Source organism: Schistocerca gregaria, chromosome 2, assembly GCF_023897955.1.
Source record: "Schistocerca gregaria isolate iqSchGreg1 chromosome 2, iqSchGreg1.2, whole genome shotgun sequence".
In the NCBI taxonomy this organism is placed as follows: domain Eukaryota; kingdom Metazoa; phylum Arthropoda; class Insecta; order Orthoptera; family Acrididae; genus Schistocerca; species Schistocerca gregaria.
This window is the reverse complement of record NC_064921.1, coordinates 766430248-766455472: the sequence shown is the minus strand read 5'-3', so window position 1 is coordinate 766455472 and position 25225 is coordinate 766430248. Positions and strand designations below refer to the sequence as shown.

The following is a 25225-nucleotide window of genomic DNA, read 5'->3' as shown; positions in this document are numbered from 1 at the left end:
TTTTTCCTGCTGCAGCTTAGTGAGTAGATTTTTTTTTATCTAATCAATTACATTTTCAAAAATTAGTTATTTTCGTTGATACACAATACATTCAGTGATAAAAATACATACATATGGATAATAAACATATTCTTCATTACTTATACCTAACTCCTGTATCCTTTTTCTGTTAAATTATCCTCAAGAAGTTTCTCGTATGTTGTTTCACTCACACTGCCCTTTAGACTCATAGGAAGGTACTTAACCAGTTACACACCTGAGTATCAAGGGCCTTTTTCAGTAGCTCTCAGTCTGTATGGTATTCTTCTCAGCAGGCCTTAATCTTGTCATGGGAATGAACATCTCCATTTTTCCCTAGTAATTTATTGCCTTTGATCAACAAAATTATTGTTCTGTATATTTACTTGTCACATGGGAGGGAAAATACAGTTACTAGATGTAATAAGAAAAAGAAAAAGAAATTGAATTGGGCATATATTAAGAAAGAATGATGGAATGATAAAAACAGCTTTAGAAGGTTATGTAGAAGGGAAAAGGAAGTGAGGAAGAAAGAGATTTCAGATACTGGATTACTTGATGGACAGTACAACATACAGCAGCCTTAAGAAGGAAGCAATGGATCACACAAAATGGAGAGGCAAAGGACCTGCTAATACAGCAGAAAACTGATGATGATGATACGTACCTCGATGGAAATGTCAAAATTTGTGAAGTATGGAAGACAGTTCTTCTTGAGTAAGTTTGTACTTTATTCAGGATGGCCCGAATGGATTTTTCCGGATTATAAAATTTTTTTTTATTGTAGTTGCTAGAGATTCCCCGAACAGAAATTCCATACTGTAAGTGTAAGTCAGAAAGAGCGTGGTACCCTTACGCAGAATATTTTTGTTGGTATACACTGAGGTGATGAAATTCAAGGGGTAGTGATATGCACATATACAGATGGTAGTAGTATCATGTACACAAGGTATAAAAGGGCAGTGCATCAGCAGAGATGTCATTTGTAGTCAGGTGATTGATGCAAAAAGGTTTCCAAAGTGATTATGGCCTTATGATGGTAATTAACAGAGTTTGAATGCAGAATGGTAAGTGGAGCTATGCATGGGGCATTCCATTTCGAAAATCTACATCTACAATCTTTAGAAAATTCAATATTCTGAGATGCACAGCATCAAGAGTGTGCCAAGAATACTAAATTTTACTCATTACCTTTTACCACAGACAACATAGTGGCCAACAACCTTCAATTAACGACTGATGTGAGTGCCTTTGCTAACAGCACAACCCCACCTACAGTGTCTCTCCTGGGCTTGTGACCCTATCAGTTGGACCCTAGACAACTGGAAAACCATGGCCTGAGTCCCAATTTCAGTTGGTAAGAGCTGATGGTAGGGTTTGAGTGCGGCACAGACCCCATGAAGCCATGGTCCCAAGTTCTTGGCAGGGCACTGTGCAAGCTTGTGTTGGCTCACTAATGGAGTGGGTTGTGTTTACATGAAACTGAGTGATCATTGACTGGAGATGGTTGTTTTTGGCTACTTGGAGAGCACTTCCATCATTGGTCGGGAATATGAAGTCTATCATTGAACAGAAGTCTGTAGCTAAAGTAGGATTTTCAAAATTTTTAGGTGTGTCCATTGATGAGAGGTTAAACTGGAAGCAACACATTGATGGTCTGCTGAAACGTCTGAGTTCAGCTACGTATGCTATTAGGGTTATTGCAAATTTTGGTGATAAGTATCTCAGTAAATTAGCTTACTATGCCTACTTTCATTCACTGCTTTCCTATGGTATCATATTCTGGGGTAATTCATCGCTGAGTAGAAAAGAATTCATTGCTCAAAAACGTGTAATCAGAATAATTGCTAGAGCCCACCCACAGTCATCCTGCAGACATCTATTTAAGGATCTAGGGATCCTCACAGTAACCTCACAGTATATATATTCACTTATGAAATTTGTTGTTAATAATCCAACCCACCCAGTTCAAAAGTAATAGCAGTGTGCATAGCTATAACACCAGGAGAAAGGATGATCTTCACTATGCACGGTTAAATTTGACTTTGGCACAGAAAGGGGTAAATTATGCTGTCACAAAAGTCTTTGGTCACCTAACAAACAACATCAAAAGCCTGACAGATAGTCAACCAACATTTAAAAATAAATTAAAAGAATTTCTAGATGACAACTCCTTCTACTCATTGGCTGAATTTTTAGATATAAATTAAGGGAGGGAAAAAAACTAACTTAAACATTAGTGTCATGCAATATTTTGTGTAATGTAATATCTTGTACAGACATCTTTCATTAACCTGACACGTTCCACATCATTACGAAGTGTCGTATTCATGATCTATGGAACAAGTATTAATCTAATATAATCTAATCTAATCTAATCATGAATGGACTTCATATTCCCGACCAACGATGTAATTTTTATGGATGACAATCCGCTATGTCACCAGTCCACAATTATTCATGATTGATGGTTTGAAGAACATCTTGGACAATTCAGGCAAATGATCTGGTCACCCAGATTGGGCAAAATGAATCCCACTGAACATTTGCAGGACAATATCAATAGGTCAGTTCATGCACAAAATCTTGCACTCGCAACACTTTTGCAATTATGGATGACTGTAGAGGCAGTCTATGTCACATTGTCTTTCTGCACTATGCCAGGCAAAAGGATGCATGACACGATACTGGGAGGTAACCCATGACTTTTGTCACCTCAGTGTAATGTGCAACATACCTCATCTTAAATAAAAGACTGCTATAAATGATTCATTCATCTTCAAAGTTCTGTATTTTCCAAAGTATTACATGTGCTAATGTGATTGGTGCATGATAATGGCTGTAAACTCACCAAGTTTGCATTTTGCACTCTACAGATGGTTTATGAATGCCCCTTTGCTCACATGACACATGTCCAAGTGGTTGTCAAGTTTGTTCCATTTGTTCTAACACTACTGCTCCATATGTCCAATTAAAAGTCATTGTTATATAGTTTGATGATATTGTTGTTTTTGCGGTCTTCAGTCCTGCAACTGGTTTGATGCAGCTCTCCATGCTACTCTATCCTGTGCAAGCTTCTTCATCTCCCAGTACCTACCGCAACCTACATCCTTCTGAATCTGCTTGGTGTATTCATCTCTTGGTCTCCCTCTACGATTTTTACCCTCCATGCTGCCCTCCAATACTGAATTGGTGATCCCTTGATGCCTCAGAACATGTCCTACCAACCGATCCCTTCTTCTTGTCAAGTTGTGCCACAAACTTCTCTTCTCCCCAATCCGATTCAATACTTCCTCATTAGTTATGTGATCTACCCATCTAATCTTCAGCATTCTTCTGTAGCACCACATTTTGAAAGCTTCTATTCTCTTCTTGTCCAAACAATTTATCATCCATGTTTCACTTCCATACATGGCCACACTCCATACAAATATTTTTAGAAAAGACTTCCTGACACTTAAATCTATACTCGATGTTAACAAATTTCTCTTCTTCAGAAATGCTTTCCTTGCCATTAGCAGTCTACATTTTATATCCTCTCTACTTCGATCATGTGTCTCATTTCCTAATCTAATTCCCTCAGCATCACCCGACTTAATTCGAGTACATTCCATTATCCTCGTTTTGCTTTTGTTGATGTTCATCTTATATCCTCCTTTCAAGACACTGTCCATTCCATTCAACTGCTCTTCCAGTCCCTTGCTGTCTCTGACAGAATGACAATGTCATCGGAAAACCTCAAAGTTTTTATTTCTTCTCCATGGATTTTAATACCTACTCCGAATTTTTCTTTTGTTTCCTTTACTGCTTGCTCAATATACAGATTGAATAACATCGGGGAGAGACTACAACCCTGTCTTACTCCCTTCACAACCACTGTTTCCCTTTCATGTCCCTCGACTCTTATAACTGCCATCTGGTTTCTGTACAAATTGTAAATAGCCTTTCGCTCCCTGTATTTTACCCCTGCCACCTTTAGAATTTGAAAGAGAGTATTCCAGTCAACATTGTCAAAAGCTTTCTCTAAGTCTACAAATGCTAGAAATGTAGGTTTGCCTTTTCTTAATCTTTTTTCTAAGATAAGTCGTAAGGTCAGTATTGCCTCACGTGTTCCAGTATTTCTACGGAATCCAAACTGATCTCCCCCGAGGTCGACTTCTACTAGTTTTTCCATTCGTCTGTAAAGAATCCGTGTTAGTATTTTGCAGCTATGGCTTATTAAACTGATAGTTCAGTAATTTTCACATCTGTCAACACCTGCTTTCTTTGGGATTGGAATTATTATATTCTTCTTGAATTCTGTCTTATACATCTTGCTCACCAGATGGTAGAGTTTTGTCATGACTGGCTCTCCCAAGGCTGTTGGTAGTTCCAATGGAATGTTGTCTACTCCGGGGGCCTTGTTTCGACTCAGGTCTTTCAGTGCTCTGTCAAACTCTTCACGCAGTATCGTATCTCTCATGTCATCTTCATCTACATCCTCTTCCATTTTCATAATATTGTCCTCAAGTACATTGCCCTTGTATAGACCCTCTATATACTCCTTCCACCTTTCTGTTTTCCCTTCTTTGCTTAGAACTGGGTTTCCATTTGAGCTCTTGATGTTCATACAAGTGGCTCTTTTTTTCTCCAAAGGTCTCTTTAATTTTCCTGTATGCAGTATCTAGTGAGATAAGCCTCTACATCCTTACATTTGCCCTCTAGCCATCCCTGCTTAGCCATTTTGCACTTCCTGTCAATCTCATTTTTGAGTTGTTTGTATTCCTTTTTGCCTGCTTCATTTATTGCATTTTTATATTTTCTCCTTTCATCAATTACATTCAGTATTTCTTCTGTTACCCAAGGATTTCTACTAGCCCTCGTCTTTTTACCTACTTTATCCTCTGCTGCCTTCACTACTTCATCCCTCGAAGCTACCCATTCTTCTTCTACTGTATTTATTTTCCCCATTCCTAACAATTGTTCCCTTATGCTCTCCCTGAAACTCTGTACAACCTCTGGTTCTTTCAGTTTATCTAGGTCCCATCTCCTTAAATTCCCACCTTTTTGCAGTTTCTTCAGTTTTAATCTACAGGTCATAACCAATAGATTGTGGTCAGAGTCTACATCTGCCCCTGGAAATGTCTTACAATTTAAAACCTGGTTCCTAAATCTCTGTCTTACCATTATATAATCTATCTGATACCTTTTAGTATCTCCAGGGTTCTTCCATGTATATAACCTTCTTTCATGATTCTTAAACCAAGTGTTAGCTATGACTAAGTTAAGCTCTGTGCAAAATTCTACCAGGCAGCTTCCTCTTTCATTTCTTAGCCCCAATCCATATCCACCTACTACGTTTCCTTCTCTCCCTTTTCCTACGTTCGAATTCCAGTCACCCATGACTATTAAATTTTCGTCTCCCTTCACTATCTGAATAATTTCTTTTATTTCTGGCATATAAACTTGTACTACTGTATTAGGTGTGGGCTTCGTATCTATCTTGGCCACAATAATGCGTTCACTATGCTGTTTGTATTAGCTTACCCGCATTCCTATTTTCCTATTCATTATTAAACCTACTCCTGCATTACTCCTATTTGATTTCGTGTTTATAACCCTGTAGTCGCGTGACCAGAGGTCAGTCACCAAGTCATATAGCTACACAAATGCATAGTTGTACAATATGTGAAACAGAAAAATTTAAAAGAAAACAATCCTAAAATGGTTGTTGCAATGAGCAAAATATAATAATATTAATTCTTGGGATATGTTTGTGGCTACAAACGTTGTTATCTCTAGGGTATGATGTAAAAGTCCAGGTTTGTTGAACATTAATGAAGATAATTATTCACATTTTCATCACATCTTGGTTTATTTCCCATCAAGACATGGCCAACATTGAAATTTATACATCGGCCTTCTGTGCACCATTAAAGAAAGGTCTTCCTGCAAGCGTACACTGATTTCGTACTAATCACTGTCTTCAGTTAACAAGTTCATAAAATGTCAAATGCATTTTCAATACAAATCACAGTTTCCAACCTTAAAGTTATAAATGGTGCATATTTTGTCCACAGCACAAAGACTGACACACAACTCTGGATCCAAACAAAGACTCTCCCATTTGAGCTTGAAACAAAGACTAACTAACTTAACTAATTTTTGGCATGTATGACAAATGATATATTACAGAATGAAGTTCTAGAATGTTCCGGAGCCATAACTGCTCAAATTAAAATTTTTAGTAACCTTCTGCATACATAAGTGAACAGTTACAGTAAAACATGTGTCTTTGTATTGGTAATATTTGTAAATATAAAAACAATTACACACTATTGTAAATAATTTTGAAATAAAGTTTTCATAAAAATAAAGATGTATGTCACGTGGCCAAAAAAATAAACATTTTATATTTTTTTCATATGACTGATTTTTTTATGAAAATTTGAGTTTGTTTTCAAACAATCATAACAGTTTTTGATTTTATGGATAAAAAATTCTATGACAAATTTTGTAACCAAAATATTCTGAAGTGCGAAATATATGCCATTTCTGGTCAAAATAAACAAATGGAATTTATAGGATAATTAACTTCTTTTAAAATAAAAAATCACAACATATTTCTAAAATATTACAGACAAATGTGAAAAAATGTTAACTTTATCTCCATGCATTACACCAATCCCGTAGGCTCCCCTTTTGTACATCACACTTGCAACTTTAGTTAAAAATAGCTGAAAAAAGAAGGCAATCACAAAGTTCATCAAACAGGCTTAGTATTGAAATCTACTATTGATAGAAGGTTCCCTTAATTCTGGTTTGTTGTAATCATTTGTAGCAACATTCCCTAGAGGAAAAAGTCACAAGGTGTTAAGCAAGAAAACCTGGGGACCCAAGGCAACAGAGCAATTTTATCTTCTCCATGATGCCCAGTCCAGTGGTGCAGAAGTTCATCATTTACAGAGCGACAGACATCGTTGCTCCAATGAGGGGCTGTCCCAACTTGTTGGAAGGTGAAATTCTTAGAATCATGAGTGGATTGTGGAACCAACCACAGCTGCGACATAGCAATGTAAGAGGTATCTGTCACAGACTTCTCACAGAAGAAAAATGCCCATACAGATTTGCCTGTTACACTGTACAGAAAACATTAGACTTTAGGGAATCTCCTACTTCCACCACAATTTCTTGAGGATTTTCATTGCCCCACACTCTTACAGCTTGGTGATTAACCCTTCCAGTTAATGGAATGTTGATTTGTCACTGAACATCAGCTTGGAATCATGATATTCATCCTTAGCTGCTTCCTGCATTGTGATGCAAAACTGAAAGTGACAGCCATATTCTTCCATTTTAATTGTTACACAAGCTGCAGGTCTTACAGTTTGAAATGTAACCACCATCAGAAAATCTTCCACATAGTTTGCCACAGTATTCCAAGTTTGTGGTTTGTGCAGACTTCTGAGTTTTTCAAGGCTTTCCCCAACCTCTCCACAGTTGCAGCTGTCTCACTTGGTTGAACTGTACTTTTCTGTTCACAGTCATAACCAGTGTCTCTAAATTCTTGGTACAATGCACACATCTCTGTTTACAGGGTCGTTCTTTTCTGTAATTCCTTCTGACTGCATGCCATACTATTTTCTTGGTTTGTACCATAACCATTTTGTCAAGGCATTGCACTTGTAAAACCAACTAGTAGCCACAATGCAAACTCAGTGAGTAAGTGATTCTATTCACAAATCAATCATATCTATACATGTAATACTTTCGAAAATATGGGACTTTGAAAACAAATACATCATTCATAGTAGCACTGTATTACAGTGCTTAATTTGCAGCAAATATTGTCCATATGGTGTATCTGAAGATATCACGAGCTATGAGTTCTTAACAGATGAATATGTCAGTTTTTGAAAAATTGACATACATTTCTGTGTCTGAACATAACCTAGCTTGATGGCTCTTTTTTGTATTCTGTCAACCTTGGAATGTTTGAGTGAATTAGTACATCCACAAAGCATAGCCCCATCTTAAATCTGCATTATCAGATCTGTAATCATTCTCACACTCTCACTAAAGCATTCTTACTATAAGATGTAAAAGAGCCGAAATACACTCCTGTGGAGAGAAACTCTTTTATCTTTCTGTCAGCAAAAAAAATGGTTCTTATTGTAAAACATGATGAAACTCATTTCTTGACTATTCATTTGGCATGTTCATTTCATCTCAGCTGAATATCCAGTAAAAGACACATACATTTTATGTATGGAGTCCCATGAATTCTCTCCAGTTTACCTTGGATACCACTCTTACTGCCTTTTTTTGTAGCCTGAAGAGCCTGTCTGTATAGACAGCTGGCACCCCACCCCATATCTCAATACCATACTGAAGTTGTGGACGTATCACTTCAAAGCATATTTGTCTAAAGCTATCGATTCAGGAAAGCTGAGACCCTTTTCAGTAGATACACATTTATACTGATTTTCTTACAGATATGGTCTATATGTTCTTTCCATGACAGGTGTTCAACTATTAATGCCCCAAAATATGTGTTTGTTTTTGTAGCTAAGGGCCAATGGAGGTGTAGATAGAGTTCTATTTGTATTGTGACTATAGCTAAGCATAAATTGCATTGTCACTGTATTCTTTCTCTTTATGAGTAGCTTATTTGCAGTGAGATAACTTGACAGAAAATTATAATTGATTTATCTACTGTTTGTAGTAGTTTGCATATCATAGCCCCAGCTGTTACAATATGTGTCATCATCATAGCTAATAATCTTGATAAAACATAACAATATTCATTATTTTGTCCATTCACTAGAACTACTGTCAAAAAACTCTTCCAAGGAAGATAGTGGATGTTGTTTCAAGTCCTGAGCAATTTTTTTCTGAAGTAATTCAGGTGGCAGAGATTTCACTTCTGGAGGCAGTTGATTGTACATTTTTAGGGTGACTGTTGGAAAGCTGTCTTGTGTACTTGATAGGCAACACCTTGGCACTTCAATGTTTCTCTTACAGTGAGTGCCATGATTATGCATTTCTTGTCTTATGCTAAAATTCCTTTCATTTTCTTTTATATAAATAAGGCAGAAAAACACATACTGGGTAAAAACAGTTATTATGCCTAGCCTGGTGAAAATAGGCTTACAGTGGTCCAGCCTTTTGCTAGAGGATATGCTCCTGATGGCAACACATCTTTGCTGCCCGAGGAGTGTCCCCACAACAACAGTCCATAGCTAATGTGGCTGTGGAAGAGTGCATGGTAGACTATTGTGAGAAACTGGCCAGTTATTACCCTTTTCAGCTTCCTCAGGAGGTATATCACACGACAAAGTTTGGTGCATACATATGCAGTGTGAGCATTCATGGAGAGTGTGCTGTCAATCTTGAGCCCAGCAGTTTGACAGTCTCCATGTTTTGTTGGTCTTCAGTATAGGTTAGACTGCATATCAAATCTTGGGTTTTTTTCCGGTATGCAACAGTCTTTCATGTTCTCTCTCAGTTCACTGATTTTTGGAGGGAAATTCTCAGCTTTGTAATTAATAGCTTTATTTACTTGTTTTACTGAAGGACATATTTCATTTAAAGTTTCTAAAAGATGAAAATTATAGGGAGCTGCCTAGCATAAATGTTTTAGTAGATATCAAGTCAGATTATTTGAAATTAGTCACATTTATTAATGGATAACTTTGTCAACAGCAAATGGTGAGATGCTGGATGCAACTCAAGAGATGATAACTCTGGGACTTTGCAACATTGTTGGGTCCTTCTTTCGCTCAATGCCAGTCAATGGCTCTTTTTCCCGCAGTGCTGTCAACAACTCAAGTGGTGTCAGAACTCAGATGGGTGGACTGTATACAGGTAAGTCCTGCATTAAAAATGTGTGATTTACTTTTACATTGATGAGTCAAAACAACATGATCACCTGCTTAATAGCATGTTGGTCCACTTTAGGACCAATACCACAATTCTTCATGGCACAAATCTGAAAAGTCTTTGGCAGGCTTTTGCCTCTATGTGCAACCAAATGTCTATGCACAGGTCACACAATTAGTGTAAATTATGAGTCAGTGATTAGAAGAACCAAAGCTGGCACCTGATAGCATATACCTCATAGAGGTGTTTCATCGGGCTTTGATCAGGCAAATTTGGTGACCAAGACATCAGTGTGAGTTTCCTGACATTCCCCACTAAACCACTATAGGATGACTGTAAACTTGTGACATATACAGTTATCGTGCTGGAAGGTACCATTGCTGTCAAGGAAGGCACTGAGCATGAAAGGATGCAGGTGGCCCGCAGTATGTTCACATAATCCACAGTTGTCATAGCGGATTTGATTACTAACATAGGTCCCACGAAAACCCAGGTGAATGTCCCCCATAGCATAATACTGCCTTCTGGCCTGTGTCTATGGTATGGTGTATTTTTTTGAGTAGTCATTCACCTTGATGATGGTGTATCCAGACAGCAACACTTTTCTATCAATCCACAGTCAAACCTCATGGATCCTGTGCTCACAGTAATCATAACTGGCAATACTGTTGGGTCCAATATGGGAACATACAAGAGTTGTCCACTGTAGAGCCCCATGTTCAATAATGTGCCAAAAACATCTTGTATCAGCATTGTACCCTGTTATCAGATCTACAACAGCTTTCCAACTATCCAGCTTTACAGAGCAGACAAGCCCCTGATCTCCATATTTACTGTCATTCAGCCACTTTCCCTAAATGTTCATAAAGTATCATGTTAAAAGCCATCAAGATTTTCCACTTCCAAGATGCTTGTTCCCATGTGCTAGGCTGTGACAATCTGCCCTTTCTCAGAATATAAATAACTGGCAGGAGAAAACACATAGAAAGGGTATTATAGTTTGCTAGCTTTTGGAACCAGTAGCTCCTTCTGCTGGCAGAATGGTTGAAGGGGTAGGAAGAGGGGTGAAGGAAAATTACTGGTGAGGTTTAGGAAAAGGGGTAGGTTTTGGAAAAGATGCCCAAAATCCAGGATTGGAGGAGACTTACCGGACGCTATGAGAAGGAAAAACAGATTGTTGGTGACTGCTCCAGATGATATTTGAAAACCTGAGAGCTTAGAGATGGAAGATAGAGTATATTCAGAACAGAGATTACTGTTAAAATATCATGCACAAGTTAATAAGAGCAAAAAGTTAAGTGCATTATATGTGATAGAGGTGGGAGGGGTACGGAGAAAAATAGACAGGTCAGAAAATGAAAGATGTAGAAAACTAAAAGGGATGAAGAAAGAAATAGTTACAGAAAAGAAAAGCTGAGACTGAAGAAATGAGTGTAGATTAAGGCCAGATGTGTGGTCAGAACCAAGGACACATTGTAGTGCTGGTTTTCACATATGGAGTTCTGAGAAACTGTGTCTGGGGGAAGAATCTGGATGACACCTGTGGTGAAACGGGCACCTAGCTTTTGACTGTCATGTTGTAGAGTATGATCTATACTGTGTGTTGCCAGTATACACCGTATGCTTATGCCCATTCATCCAAACTGATAACTTGGTGGTAGTCAAGCCAATGTAAAAGGCCAAACAGTGTTTAAATAATAGCTGGTATATGACATGTCGTTTCACATGTGGTCCTCCCTTTGATATTATATGTTTTGCCAGTGGTAGGATTGGTGTAGGTGGTGACAGGAGGGTGCATAGGGCATGTCTTCCAGTGGGGTCAACCACAAAGTTAGGATCCACAGGTTGGGGATATGGGTGCAGAAAGAGCATAGAGTATATCAAGGATATTGCAGTGATTTGGGAGGGTGATGTAAAGCTCTTCTAGTTGTGTCAAAATCTCAGACTGAATGGACCTCATTTCAGGACATAATTTTAGGTAGTCATAGCCTTGTCAAAGGAACTGATTAATACTCTCAAGACCAGGACAGTAGTGACCAGCCTTCTCTCCTATTTTAAAAACACCAATTCAGTTAATTAGTTAGCTTACAGCTGCCACACTGACACTTCCATGTTGATATGACTATTAGAAATGATACGTTGTTTACCTAGACTGATGAGCGATCCACCTACCATTGTTGTTGATCATTTTTACACACAATGGGTACTGTAGCAACATTTTATTAGTGATTAACATTGCCAATTAACATTTCCAACTAATATTTTCACTTTAGGGTTTTTTATTTAACTAGGACAACTTATCTCTGAAAAATATGATGATGTGTAATGAGTGTCACACACTGAACAACATTTTAGATTGATCTGAAGATGGCTCAGTAATGAGCCAAAACCAGTAATGAGTAAAGAAAAATTGCGATATTGACCTACGACTTTCATCCACACATCTTACATCCGTGGTACCCTCACACCTATTAAATGGTGACAGACAGCTTCAATTTATTCATCCATCTTCATTCATTACACATGTTACCAGTATCATGATAGATAGCAGAAGTAAATAATGCACAGTACTAATAGAAATAATGTAAGCTAGATAACACTACTCACAATGGCAAAAACATCAATAGTCAGTTTGTGCTAGATAACTGTAAAACATATTAGTATGGACAACAATAAAAACATACAAATATACAGACAAAATGTATGGTCTTCATTTATTCAGTTCATAAATTATTCAGTAAGTCTAAGGTTGTTTTCACTGTGCTACATTAGTTGCTCTAAGTCATACCCAGTTTTAATGAAACTTGTATCACCAGCACAAAGAACAAGTAAGCACAATATGATACAGACCATTCACATAAAAGGAAGATCCAGGCTTGTAATCTTGTGGAACAGCTCTTAAAACATTTAGAAATCCTGAGTTTTATTGTAAAAGGTTACCTTTTGATTCCTATTACTAAAATATGATTGTATAAGAGAAAATTCTAAATGTTGAATGACATACTGTCACAGTTTACCTAGCAGAACTTGATGATCAGCATAATCAAATACCTTGTTCAGATCTATCAACAGGGCTTCTACAGATGGTTTTGCTTCAAAGACACTTAAAATTACTGAATAACATCTTTCACCATCAGTGTGTTTGCACTACAAAACAGTAAGTTATTGACAGTTTGTCAGAGTTCCATAAATTTTGTCCACAAGTGTGGCACACCGATCAGCACCAAATGTCCACTGTGTCTCCTCTGCTAGTGGTGTCATTGTATGTGGAATGGAGGGGCATGGGGTCAACACATTGCTCTCTTGCCATTGTCAGTTTTCATGAGCTGGAACTGCTACTACTCTGTCTAGTAGCTCCACAATCAGCCTATGAGGCTGTGTGCATTCCATTCCAGTCCTCCCATCAAAGAACATTCCCTGGCAGTACCAGGAACTGAACCCAAGTCCACCACATGGCAGTAAGCCATGCTGACCACTCAGCTTCAGAAGCAGGCTAGTCAGACTCCCATCACAACTGAAGTGTTTAAAGCTTTTTTGGTGCCTATTATTTTTAATAAAACTAGTGCAAGGGAAATTGGATGGCACTTATTAACATATAACTTGACACTTTTCTTGTATAGAAGAACTGACTTTTCACATTTCTGGTGTTGAGAGTAATTATTGTTATAGTTAAGCTAGCTGAAAAGGATAAGGTCATAAAATTCCAGATTATCAGAAAACAAAATGGTTGTAATATAGTGCTTATTACTTTTTTGGTAACAAAATTTGACAGTCAGCAGATATTACATGTTTTTTAGTTGCTCAGTTTTCCTAAGGTTACCCTAATGTCAGTGACAACACTTTCTACATCTACATTTACATCTACTTATCACTCTGCTATCCACAATAAAGTTCCTGCCATAGGGTTCAATGAAACACTTCAAGCTGTCTCTGTAGCATTCCACTCTCAAATGGCATGCAGGAAAAACGAGCACTTAAATTTTTGTGTGCGAGCCCTGATTTATTTTATCATGATGATCATTTCTTGCTATGTAGGTGGGTGCCAACAGAATGTTTTCACAATTGGAGAAGAAAACTGGTGATTGAAATATCATGAGAAGATCCCGTCACAATGAAAAACACCTTTATTTTAATGATTGACATATCATGTCTGTGGCACTATCTCTTCTATTTCACGATAATACAAAATGAGCTGCCCTTCTTTGTGCTGTTTCGCTGTCATCCATCAGTTCCACCTGATGCGGATCCCACACCACACAGCAATACTCCAGAATAGAGCAGAAAACCATGGTGTAAGCAGTCTCTTTAGTAGACCTGTTGCACCTTCTAAGTGTTCTGCCAATGAATTGCAGTCTTTGGTTTGCTCCACCCACAACATTATCTATGTGATTATTCCAATTTAGGATATTTGTAATTGTAACCCCTAAGTATTTAGTTGAGTTTACAGCCTTCAGATTTGTGTAACTTATCGCATAATTGAAATTTAGTAGATTTCTTTTGCTACTCATGTGGATAACTTCACACTTTTCCTTATTCAGGGTCAATTTCCACTTTTTGGACCATACAGACGTCTTTCTGCTCACATGAACAATGTGTCATTTTCATCCAGTTGTCTAAACAACCTAGAATCTTCTATATGTTTCTCAGTGGTAGACTTATCTTTCTGGTGAATAATCTACATTTCATATTGTCTTCGTAATGTCAGCAGTATCACCAGTGACTGTTACTTTTACCCAGCTCTCCAGTAACATCATTCTTGGCAGCCTATTGCATTTGTTGTTTGATTGCAGATTATGAGATATATTATTGTATGTGATTTATAACTGTTTTATGAATTCTGATTTTTTTTATTGAAACCAATGAAGTCTATATGTTTCACTGGACTTTGATTTTTCATAAAGGATCGTTACTGAAGGTCTTATCTTGAGGTTAGGAGAAACCACCAATGTATACATTAATTGACTGAGTCACTGATTTATTTATTCATCCACATTGCAATATACACTGTATAGATATTTTTAGTGTTTGGTATAATACTTCCTATTAAAGTACATGTTTTCTTACATTTTTATAGTTCTTATATTTAATCACTGAGCATGTCTCAACATCATATACTGTTATGTAATATATCTTGTTGGACATACAGTTACATATTGCAGTTTAAGAGATTAGATTAGATTCAGTTTTTGTTCCATAGATCCAAAAATGAGATGATTCTCATGGGTGTGAAAATGTCAGGAAGTATAACATAAAAAACACAGAACATTTGATTATAATACACACCTCCCTGATCATTTGTCAGGAGACAGTCAAAATATGTGAATACATTACAGTAAACTGGAACTGCTAATATTTACAGAATTAATACACTTCAGAATGAAAAATAGTTATGCACTCTTAATTGATTGACTGTTGTGACCAAGTGCTGTCAAAACTGAAATCTAACAGACATTTTTACTTTAACTAGGCTAAAAGTTCCTATTAAGAAATCCATCTATAGAGTAGAAGGAGTGGTCTACCAAGAAGTCTTCCAGACTGTGTTTAAGCTGTGCTTGATCTGAAACCAAGTTTTTAATGGTTGCTGGAAATTTATTGAAAGTGCGTGTACCTAAATACTGGACCCCATTTTGGACCACAATTTGTAATTTTATGTCTTTATGAGAGTGTTCTTCTTCCCAGTATTGATACTATGTATTGAGCTATTGGTTGGAAATAGAATCATACTATCTGCCACAAACTTTATTAAGGATTAAATATGCTGTAAAGCAGTGGTTAGAATACCCAGTTAAATGAATAGGTTTCTACACAACGTTCTTGAATTTATACCACAAATGAGTCTTATTACATGCTTTTGTACTCTAAAAACTTACCCGAGAATATGATCCCATAAGCATAATAGAATGAAAGTGAGCAAAGAATGTAAGTATTTTGTATCTATATCTCGTATATCTGACACCATTCCCATTGCAAATACATACCTGTTTAGGTGCTTCAACAGTTCTGTGGTATACTGTTCACAAACAAATTCATTATCAAGTTGTAATTCCAGAAATTTAACATTGTCAGTCTCTTCTGTCTGGATGTTCACATATGTTATACACTTGCTGGAAGGAAATCTGTTACAGGTTCTTAACTGTACATAGTGGCTCTTTTCAAAGTTTAATGACTGTAAATTAGATTTAAACCATTTATCAGTATCAGTGAAAATTTGATTAGGAGCCATTTCTAAATCTGCACTTCACTTTCTATTTATTACAATGTTTGTATCATCTGCAAACAAAACAAAAATAGCATCTGGCACTGTAACATACAAGACGTCATTAATGTACACAAGAAAAAGTGACAGACTCAAGATGGAGCCTTTAGGAACACCATATTTAATTAATTCCCAATCAGATGAAGACTGATTGCTTACTATATGTAGGTATTTCACAATGGCACCCTTTATTTCCTGTTAGTCTGGCAAGGCTTGAATCATTTTGCAGCATTGCCGCTGACATCATAATATTCTAATTTATTTAAGATAATGCAGTGATTCACATAGTCAAAGGCTTTTTGACAGCCATAGAAATTCCAGTAGCCTCTAATTGTTATCTAATGAATTAAGTACATTCTCCCTGCTGTTCAGGGGTAGCATAGTGTGGGGCCGACACATGCTGCTGGTGGCCATGGAAGGTACCGTAACAGCCGTACAATATGTGAATGCCATCCTCCGACCAATAGTGCAACCATATTGGCAGCATATTGGTGAGGCATTCATCTTCATGGATGACAATTCGTGCTCCCATTGTAGATATCTTGTGAATGACTTCCTTCAGGATAACAACATCACTTGACTAGAGTGGCCTACATGTTCTCCAGACATGAACCCTATCGAAGAAGCCTGGTATAGATTGAAAAGGGTTGTTAATGGACGACATGACCCAGCAACTCATCTGAGGGATATACGCCCCATCGACGAGTGGGACAATCTGGACCAACACTGCCTTGATGAACTTCTGGGTAGTATTCCATGACGATTACAGGCATTTGTCAATGCAAGAGGACATGCTACTGGGTATTAGAGGTACTGGTGTGTACACCAGTCTGGACCACCACCACTGAAGGTCTCAATTTATGGTGGTAAAACATGCAATGTGTGGTTTTCAAGAGCAATAAAAAGTGCAGAAATGATGTTTATGTTGGTATGTATTCCAATTTTCTGTTCGGGTTCCGGAATTCTTGGAACCGAGGTGATGTGAAACTTTTTTTGATGTGTGTATTTTAATATGTTATTCTACAAGTAAAACTAAATAAAAAGTTCATATAAACATAGGTCCACGGAGTTATGGCTAGTAAAATATTTTGCCTGAAATTTAGCAACTTCACTAATATGAAGCCATCACAAAACTGTATGAGGTTAAAGTAAAGCATGATTTCCACTTATTTTGTTGTTATTGGTCTTTTGAACCTAATAAAACAAGTCCCAGCCATGTATCAGCAGTAGTTTTCCAGAACATCCAGAGAAGCAAAGATTTTTATACATGTAAATTCGTTTATTTTCCATTAAGAATGTAGAAATGTTTATGTCATTGTTGGCAACCATAAGTTGTTTCAGACATTTCCTAACCTTGAAATGAGTTACTTTTCTGTATTGGTCAGTGAAAGAATATAATAACAACGGTGTATCTAAGTGGAACCACGTAGTAACTGTTGTAGTTTGTAGATCATTTATGAAATAGGGATGCCTTCCAAATTTATGACAAAGGAATATGCCGATGTGGAGTTTATTCATGGCAAATGTGACGGTAATGGTGTGGCCACAGTTAACGAATATTGAGTACATTATCCAATTCAGAGGATTCCGAATGCATGAGTATTTCAAATGTTATGCAAGACAGGTTCTCTACCTAGCATTCATAATCAGTACAAGTGCTCGATATATCAAGACAATGATAAGGATATTATGGATTCTGTGCAACGCAGCCTGGGCACTAGTACATGATGTATCTCTCAACAATTAGGCATTTCACAATCTAAGGTATGACATACACTGAAGTACAATAATCTGTATCCTCACCATAAACAAAAAGTGCATCATTTACATCTGGGAGATCCTGCTCTTCACTTGGAGTTGTGCAACTGCTTAAATACTAATCATCAGTTACACACGTACATTTTATTTACTGACGAGGCACAGTTTACTTGAGATGGTATAAACAATTTACATAATCAGCACGTATGGTCTGAAGCAAACCCACATGCAACAGTGCAATACAATTTCCAGCAGCGATGTAGCATAAGTGTGTGGTGTGGTATAATCAACACACACTTTATTGGACCATTCATTTTCCCCTGGGACGTACTTACAATTCCTTCATTAAGAAATGCCCCACTTAACCAAAGATGTTTCACTTGCTATGCAATTTCAAATGTATTTTCAACATGATGGTGCACCTCCTTATTTCACCAATGCCGTTACTACAAATTTAAATGAACATTTTCCCCAGCAATGGATTAGTCATGGTGCTACATGTCTGTGGTCACTCAGGTTGCCCAATTTAACACCAATGGATTTTTGTGTATGGGGATGTATGAAAGACATAGCTTATGAGGACAAAATCAATACACGTGTGGCATTACTTGCTCACATTTTGAATGCAATAGACAGAATTAAGAACAACCCTGTGAAACACACGCAGCTAAATGCATTGAACTAAGTGGGGACGTTTTTGAACATTCATTGTGAATGTATTGTGGAATTGTATGTGCACTGTACAACTTCCTTAACATTGAGCTTTGTTTTTTCTGGTTTAACATGAATTCCTGTGTACCGTGGTATTAATAAAAGCAGATTATCTGACACATTCATACAGTTTCAGTTCATGTTATTACCATCATTTTTTCCAAAATTAAATTCTCTTCAACTTCTGTTGAAAACTTTGTGAAATTGTCTGGAATTTAAAAAACAAATTTGGCCAAATACCATAGTTAATAAATTACATCTTTGCTTTTCTGGATGCATCCGCAGCATCACATTTACCATAAATAAAAACCATATAGTGCATTTCTCCATTGTAAATTTGAAAGGCATCCCTATTTCATAAATAATGTACAAACTACAACAGTTCCTAAGTGTTTTCACTTAAATACACTGTTGTTATTATGTTCTTTCATAGAACAATACAGAATACTAACTCATGTCAAGGTTCGGGAATGACTGAAACAACTCACTAACAGTTGCCAACAATGGCATAAACATTTCTAACTTTTTTAATGGAAAGTAAGCAAATTTAATTGTATAAATATCTTTGCAGATACTCGTCTAGGGCATGTTTTATTAGATTCACCAGATCAATAACAACAAAAGAAATAGAAATCATGCTTTACTGTAACCTCGTACAGTTTTGTGATGGCTTCACATCATAAAAGTTCAGGCAAAATCTTTTATTAGCCATAATTCTGTAACTAAACATTTGCAGACCTATATGTATATGAACTTTTTTCTTTATTTTTTCTTGTGGAATAACATATTAAAATATTTGCATATCTTCGTGAATCACCCTGTATAAAATCATACAGCTATCCCTAGTGTTCCAGTCAACTTTCATCAATTGAACAGTTTTATTTCCTTTTCTGAGACTATTCATCTCAGTACCTCTTACTTTTATGTTGTGAATATATTCTGCAACTGCACTGTTCCTTCCCAGAGTAAGCAATCAGATGATGGGTGGTGGCCATATGTGCATACTAGAAGGTTAGTCAACGATATATCACCATGTAAAATTGAAATTAATGACCAGTCAATGTAATTAAGTACTTTTCCAGTGGGCTCCTTGGTTATGAATGTCTTACTGATGAGGGGCTTAAATGGGTAAAGGATGAGTTAAGTTACACAAAGTGTGGAATAGGGAGAATTTTGATGATTTTTATGTCTAATGCATACATTAAAGAGGTTCCATGAAAAACAGAATATCCTCACAGAGGAAAATGCTAAAATGTATTAACTGTAAACAAATTTAGGGGCAGTGGATAATATTTCACACAGATAGAAGAAAACTAACAAAGATACATTTAAGATAAAGTAAAACAACAGAAGTTCCTACATATCAAAGTACCTTTTTTATGTTGTCAAAATGCTATTAATTATGTAGGTTAAATTTTCCATAGCTTGTGTTCACAATGAATATTATGATGAGGGGCATGTCATCTCATTAAAATGATACTTTTAAAGCTGTTTTTTAGCGGTTTGCAGATATGTGTGATTAATTAATCTAATGTAATTGGCTAGACAAAAATCTGATCACCAAGCAGCAGCAGGAGAACACACACATAAAGAAGCTTTTTTTTTTTTTTTAGAAAAACACACTCTCTGAAATTACACAAAAATAAAAATTTAAAACAATCATACTTCCCATGCAGCAGCAAACTTACAAGCAGCCATAGTTATGAACTAGACCTGTCACATTACATCTCCCATCGCACTTTCACCTTCTGCTCGATATCTTATTGGTTTTCTAGTATAGTGGTTTGTATAAGCTACACTTATGGAAATTGAAATAAGAACACCGTGAATTCATTGTCCCAGGAAGGGGAAACTTTATTGACACATTCCTGGGGTCAGATACATCACACTGACAGAACCACAGGCACATAGACACAGGCAACAGAGCATGCACAATGTCGGCACTAGTACAGTGTATATCCACCTTTCACAGCAATGCAGGCTGCTATTCTCCCATGGTGACGATCGTAGAGATGCTGGATGTAGTCCTGTGGAACGGCTTGCCATGCCATTTCCACCTGGCGCCTCAGTTGGACCAGCGTTCGTGCTGGACGTGCAGACCGCGTGAGACGACGCTTCATCCAGTCCCAAACATGCTCAATGGGGGACAGATCCGGAGATCTTGCTGGCCAGGGTAGTTGACTTACACCTTCCAGAGCACGTTGGGTGGCACGGGGTACATGTGGACGTGCATTGTCCTGTTGGAACAGCAAGTTCCCTTGCCGGTCGAGGAATGGTAGAACGATGGGTTCGATGACGGTTTGGATGTACCGTGCACTATTCAGTGTCCCCTCGACGATCACCAGAGGTGTACGGCCAGTGTAGGAGATCGCTCCCCACACTATGATGCCGGGTGTTGGCCCTGTGTGCCTCGGTCGTATGCAGTGCTGATTGTGGCGCTCACCTGCACGGTGCCAAACACGCATACGACCATCATTGGCATCAAGGCAGAAGCGACTCTCATCGCTGAAGACGACACGTCTCCATTCGTCCCTCCATTCACGCCTGTCGCGACACCACTGGAGGCGGGCTGCACGATGTTGGGGCGTGAGCGGAAGACGGCCTAACGGTGTGCGGGACCATAGCCCAGCTTCATGGAGACGGTTGCGAATGGTCCTCGCCAATACCCCAGGAGCAACAGTGTCCCTAATTTGCTGGGAAGTGGCGGTGCGGTCCCCTACGGCACTGCGTAGGATCCTACGGTCTTGGCGTGCATCCGTGCATCGCTGCGGTCCGGTCCCAGGTCGACGGGCACGTGCACCTTCCGCCGACCACTGGTGACAACATCGATGTACTGTGGAGACCTCACGCCCCACGTGTTGAGCAATTCGGCGGTATGTCCACCTGGCCTCCCACATGCCCACTATACGCCCTCGCTCAAAGTCCGTCAACACCGCGGTTCCTGGTGTGTCTGCTGTGCCGTGCGTGTGATCATTGCTTGTACAGCCCTCTCGCAGTGTCCGGAGCAAGTATGGTGGGTCTGACACACCGGTGTCAATGTGTTCTTTTTTCCATTTCCAGGAGTGTATATTTACTTGTGCTGTCACTGCCATAGTTGTATAGCCTATTCCTTGGCTCTTTCATCCCTGCCTTAATTATTTAGTTCCAGCATTTGACCTCAAATATCAACATCCAATATGTTACATAGTTACTGTATTCCAATCGAAAAGTAACGCTATTACACAATATGATTAAATGGTAATATTTTTTATTGTTTCTGTCAATCATATGGGCGTTTCTAGAAACCTAATAACTCAGCATTTTTATTCATTCCAGGAATACTTGTTATTATGGCTCTCAGTCTTCTCACTCCACATTTTTACTACATCCCAAAGGCTACTTTATCATCAGTTATTATCTGTGCAGTTATATTTATGATTGAAGTAGATATTCTTCCTGCATTATGGCGATCAAACAGTAAGTTTTATCTTATTAATAACTCATAGTTTTTACAGTGTTTAACAATACGCATTACTGCTACAGTGAATCAGTTGTGAATTATTTCATATCGAAAATTAATGTTTATGGTCTGATGTGCTTTCTAGATATGAGATATAATTTTAACTTCAGCACTTCTCTGTTGCCATCTTCAGATCTATGTTTACATGATTACAAAATCTTCTCCTTCAGTACGGTAAGTGGTGCTCTACACAGTAAGTCCATGTTGGTATCATGAGCTACACTAGAAGTCAGCATGTCAATTTTAAAAAATAATAACAATTATGTTCACACTTGTTATTGTGCCAGTTACAAGTGCTCTCAGTCACCACCACTTTGCAACTCAGCAGAATAACTATTGTGTATGTAGCTATTATTTTGAGATTGACATGATGACTTCTAGTCCACCTCATGACACCAACACAGACATACATTGTAGAGCACTACTCATTGTACTGAAGGAGAAGATTGAATAATGATGTTAACACAGATCCAAAGATAGCAACAGAGAATTGCCAAACCCAGTAATCTATATGAATAAATGATTTTAACGGTCTTGGCAGGCAAAAATTTATTCAGTGTTCATTAAGGATACAGGTTGCTTATAAATGGTGGAAAAATCGAAATTTTTTAATAACTTTATTAAATTCTGCAGTCTTTCCTGATTACATTGCGTTATCATTATAGTGTTTCAAGTGAAAAAAGACCTATATACACCAAATTTTAAAGTTACAGTCATGTGCGCCACCACACCCCTATATTTCTGTTACAGAAACCAGTATTATTTCATAAAGAACTGTGAACTTTCTGTTTCTAGTGATTATACATATGATACATTGTATATGTTGGTAACAGTGCAGGTTTCTAGTGTCTGTAATGCTTATCTTTGCTAGTATTTACTTTTGTTTCGCTGGAGCAGTTTGTTCACATGTTCTTGAATTGTTTGTTGCCCAAGTGCTACACCTATTTGTGGAAGTACATATCCTTGAGTGTGCAATAAATAGGATCTATGCCATGCATAAAAAAATTCAGTAAAAGGAAATTCCATGGTAACCAGGTCACAAACAAAGCAAACCACACTGCTGAAAGTAACCTATGTATCAGTTCTTCAGGGAAGAAACTCCTACATGGCACACCTCCTGGTGATTCAAATTTTTGTGTTAACAATGATACTGTTTGTAGTGGATTTGTTGTTGTTGATGTGGGCATCTTATCTTCGTTGATAAAGGAAGTGGACCGAGCAAGGTGGTGCAATGGTTGGCACTCTGGACTCACATTTGGAAGGACGACGGTTCAATCCCGTGTCCAGACACCCTGATTTAGGTTTTCCATGATTTCCTTAAATTGCTTCAGACAAATGCTGGGATGGTTCCTTTGAAAGAGCACAGCTGACTTCCTTCCCTAATCCGATGAAACTGTTGACCTCACTGTTTGGTCTCCTCCCCCAAAAACAACCAAACCCAAAGGAAGTGGCAAAATGTAAACAATGTGATGGTGTACCTTTAAAATGACTTTGAACACTGCATAATTCATATGATGTGAATTTGAAGTGAGTGTATGCACTGTGTGCTATAGGAAAAGGAAAACAGTCTGCTCAAACGTTTTGTGGTTTGATGGACCTTCCTCCTCCTCCCAGTAAGTTCAGCAACTACATGAAAATACTTTTAGGTGCCCTGGTGGTTGTGTTTAAAGCATCTATGAAACATGCAGTAGAAGAAACTGTAAATATTAGTGGAACTAAGTACATTGCTGTTGCACTTGATGGGACATGTCAACATCGAGGATATTGTTCTTCGAATGGTGTTGTAAGTGCTATTTCTCTGGAGAATAGAAAAGTTGTTGATGTTGAGTGCTTATCTAAGTACTGCCACATTGCCAAGGACATATTGAACCTCAGTGTTCTAAGGATTATTATGTTTACAGTGGAGGTGTGGAGTGAGATGGAGCTCTAAAAATATTTCAGATATCAGTGGCCATTTATAACATTAGAGATACAAAGTACATAGGCGATGGGGACTCTAAAACTTTCAATAAAATTAATGAGTTCAATGTTTATAGTGATACCTTGGTAACAGAACTGGAGTGTTGTGCACATGTGCAAAAGAGGATGGGTGCTAGATTGGGGAAGCTACGAAGAGAAATGAAAGGAAAGTTGTTATCTGATGGAAAACTCTGTCTGGCCGAGGCAGATTGACAGAAACTGAAAGAGGCTTCCTTCAGAGTTATTATGGACTGGCCATTACATGAACTGCACCTCTGAATGATGTTACAGAAATGACAAAAATTGTATAGGCCACCTACTTTCATAAGTTGTTGGCAGATGACCACCCTGTTCACGAACTTCGCCCTAAAGGAGCAGATTCTTGGTGTGGTTACCAAAAAGCAAAAGAAAGTGGTCATATATACCATCATTAGCATTATCTTGCTGAGCCTGTTATGAATGAAATAAAACAAATTTTTAGACACCTAAGTGACCCTGTTTTGGTCAGTAAATGTCTTCATGGGGGCACTCATAATACAAATGAAAGCTTCAACAATTGCATATGGGAAAGATTACCCAAGAATATTTTTGTAGGACTAAATACATTAAAAGTTGGCGTACTAGATGCAGTGATGTGTGTTAATGGTGGAGTGATATGAAGGTTGGCAGTCCTGAGAAATTTAGGCATAAAATGTGGCTCTAATGTGGAAGATCAATTGCTTGCATGTGACAGACAACAGGTGCATGAAACTGAAAGATTCACTCTTCAAGTTGACAAAGAAGCAAGAAGTGCTAAAAGGAATGCCAAGACAAAGCCTGAAGATGAAGGAATGCTGCAGGATGAAGACTATGCTTCAGGAATGTTCTGAGGCACAGTTTAATTGGACTCATATCTTCATTCATAATTTCCCACAAGTTGTATTTTTCAGAATTAGGTACAAATATTTCCTAAAGATTATAAAGCATTGCTCTAATGTTTTTTCTGTGGCTGGCAATAATGCATACTTAAGTAGTAAACCTAAGCTTTATTGCAGAATCAACTAAATTTAGAAAAAATAACATTTTTATCAGGAAAAAAAATTATAAAAATTAAAATGTAAGATGCGATATTTTTATCCTTGTAATATACATAATAGGTGGAATTAAATAGGTCTAGTACCTCA

General features: G+C 37.7%; 1 protein-coding gene across 4 annotated transcripts in view; it reads left to right on the top strand.

The window, feature by feature from the left end:
* The window catches only part of LOC126334990 (sodium-independent sulfate anion transporter-like), a 303702-nt gene that overhangs the window by 259102 nt on the left and 19375 nt on the right, over positions 1-25225 (top strand). For all 4 annotated transcript variants that reach the window (XM_049997802.1, XM_049997803.1, XM_049997804.1 and 1 more), the window contains exons 7-8: positions 9703-9864; positions 21920-22060. In XM_049997802.1, coding sequence (XP_049853759.1) covers positions 9703-9864; positions 21920-22060 — 303 coding nt within the window. The remainder of the gene's footprint in view (positions 1-9702; positions 9865-21919; positions 22061-25225) is intronic.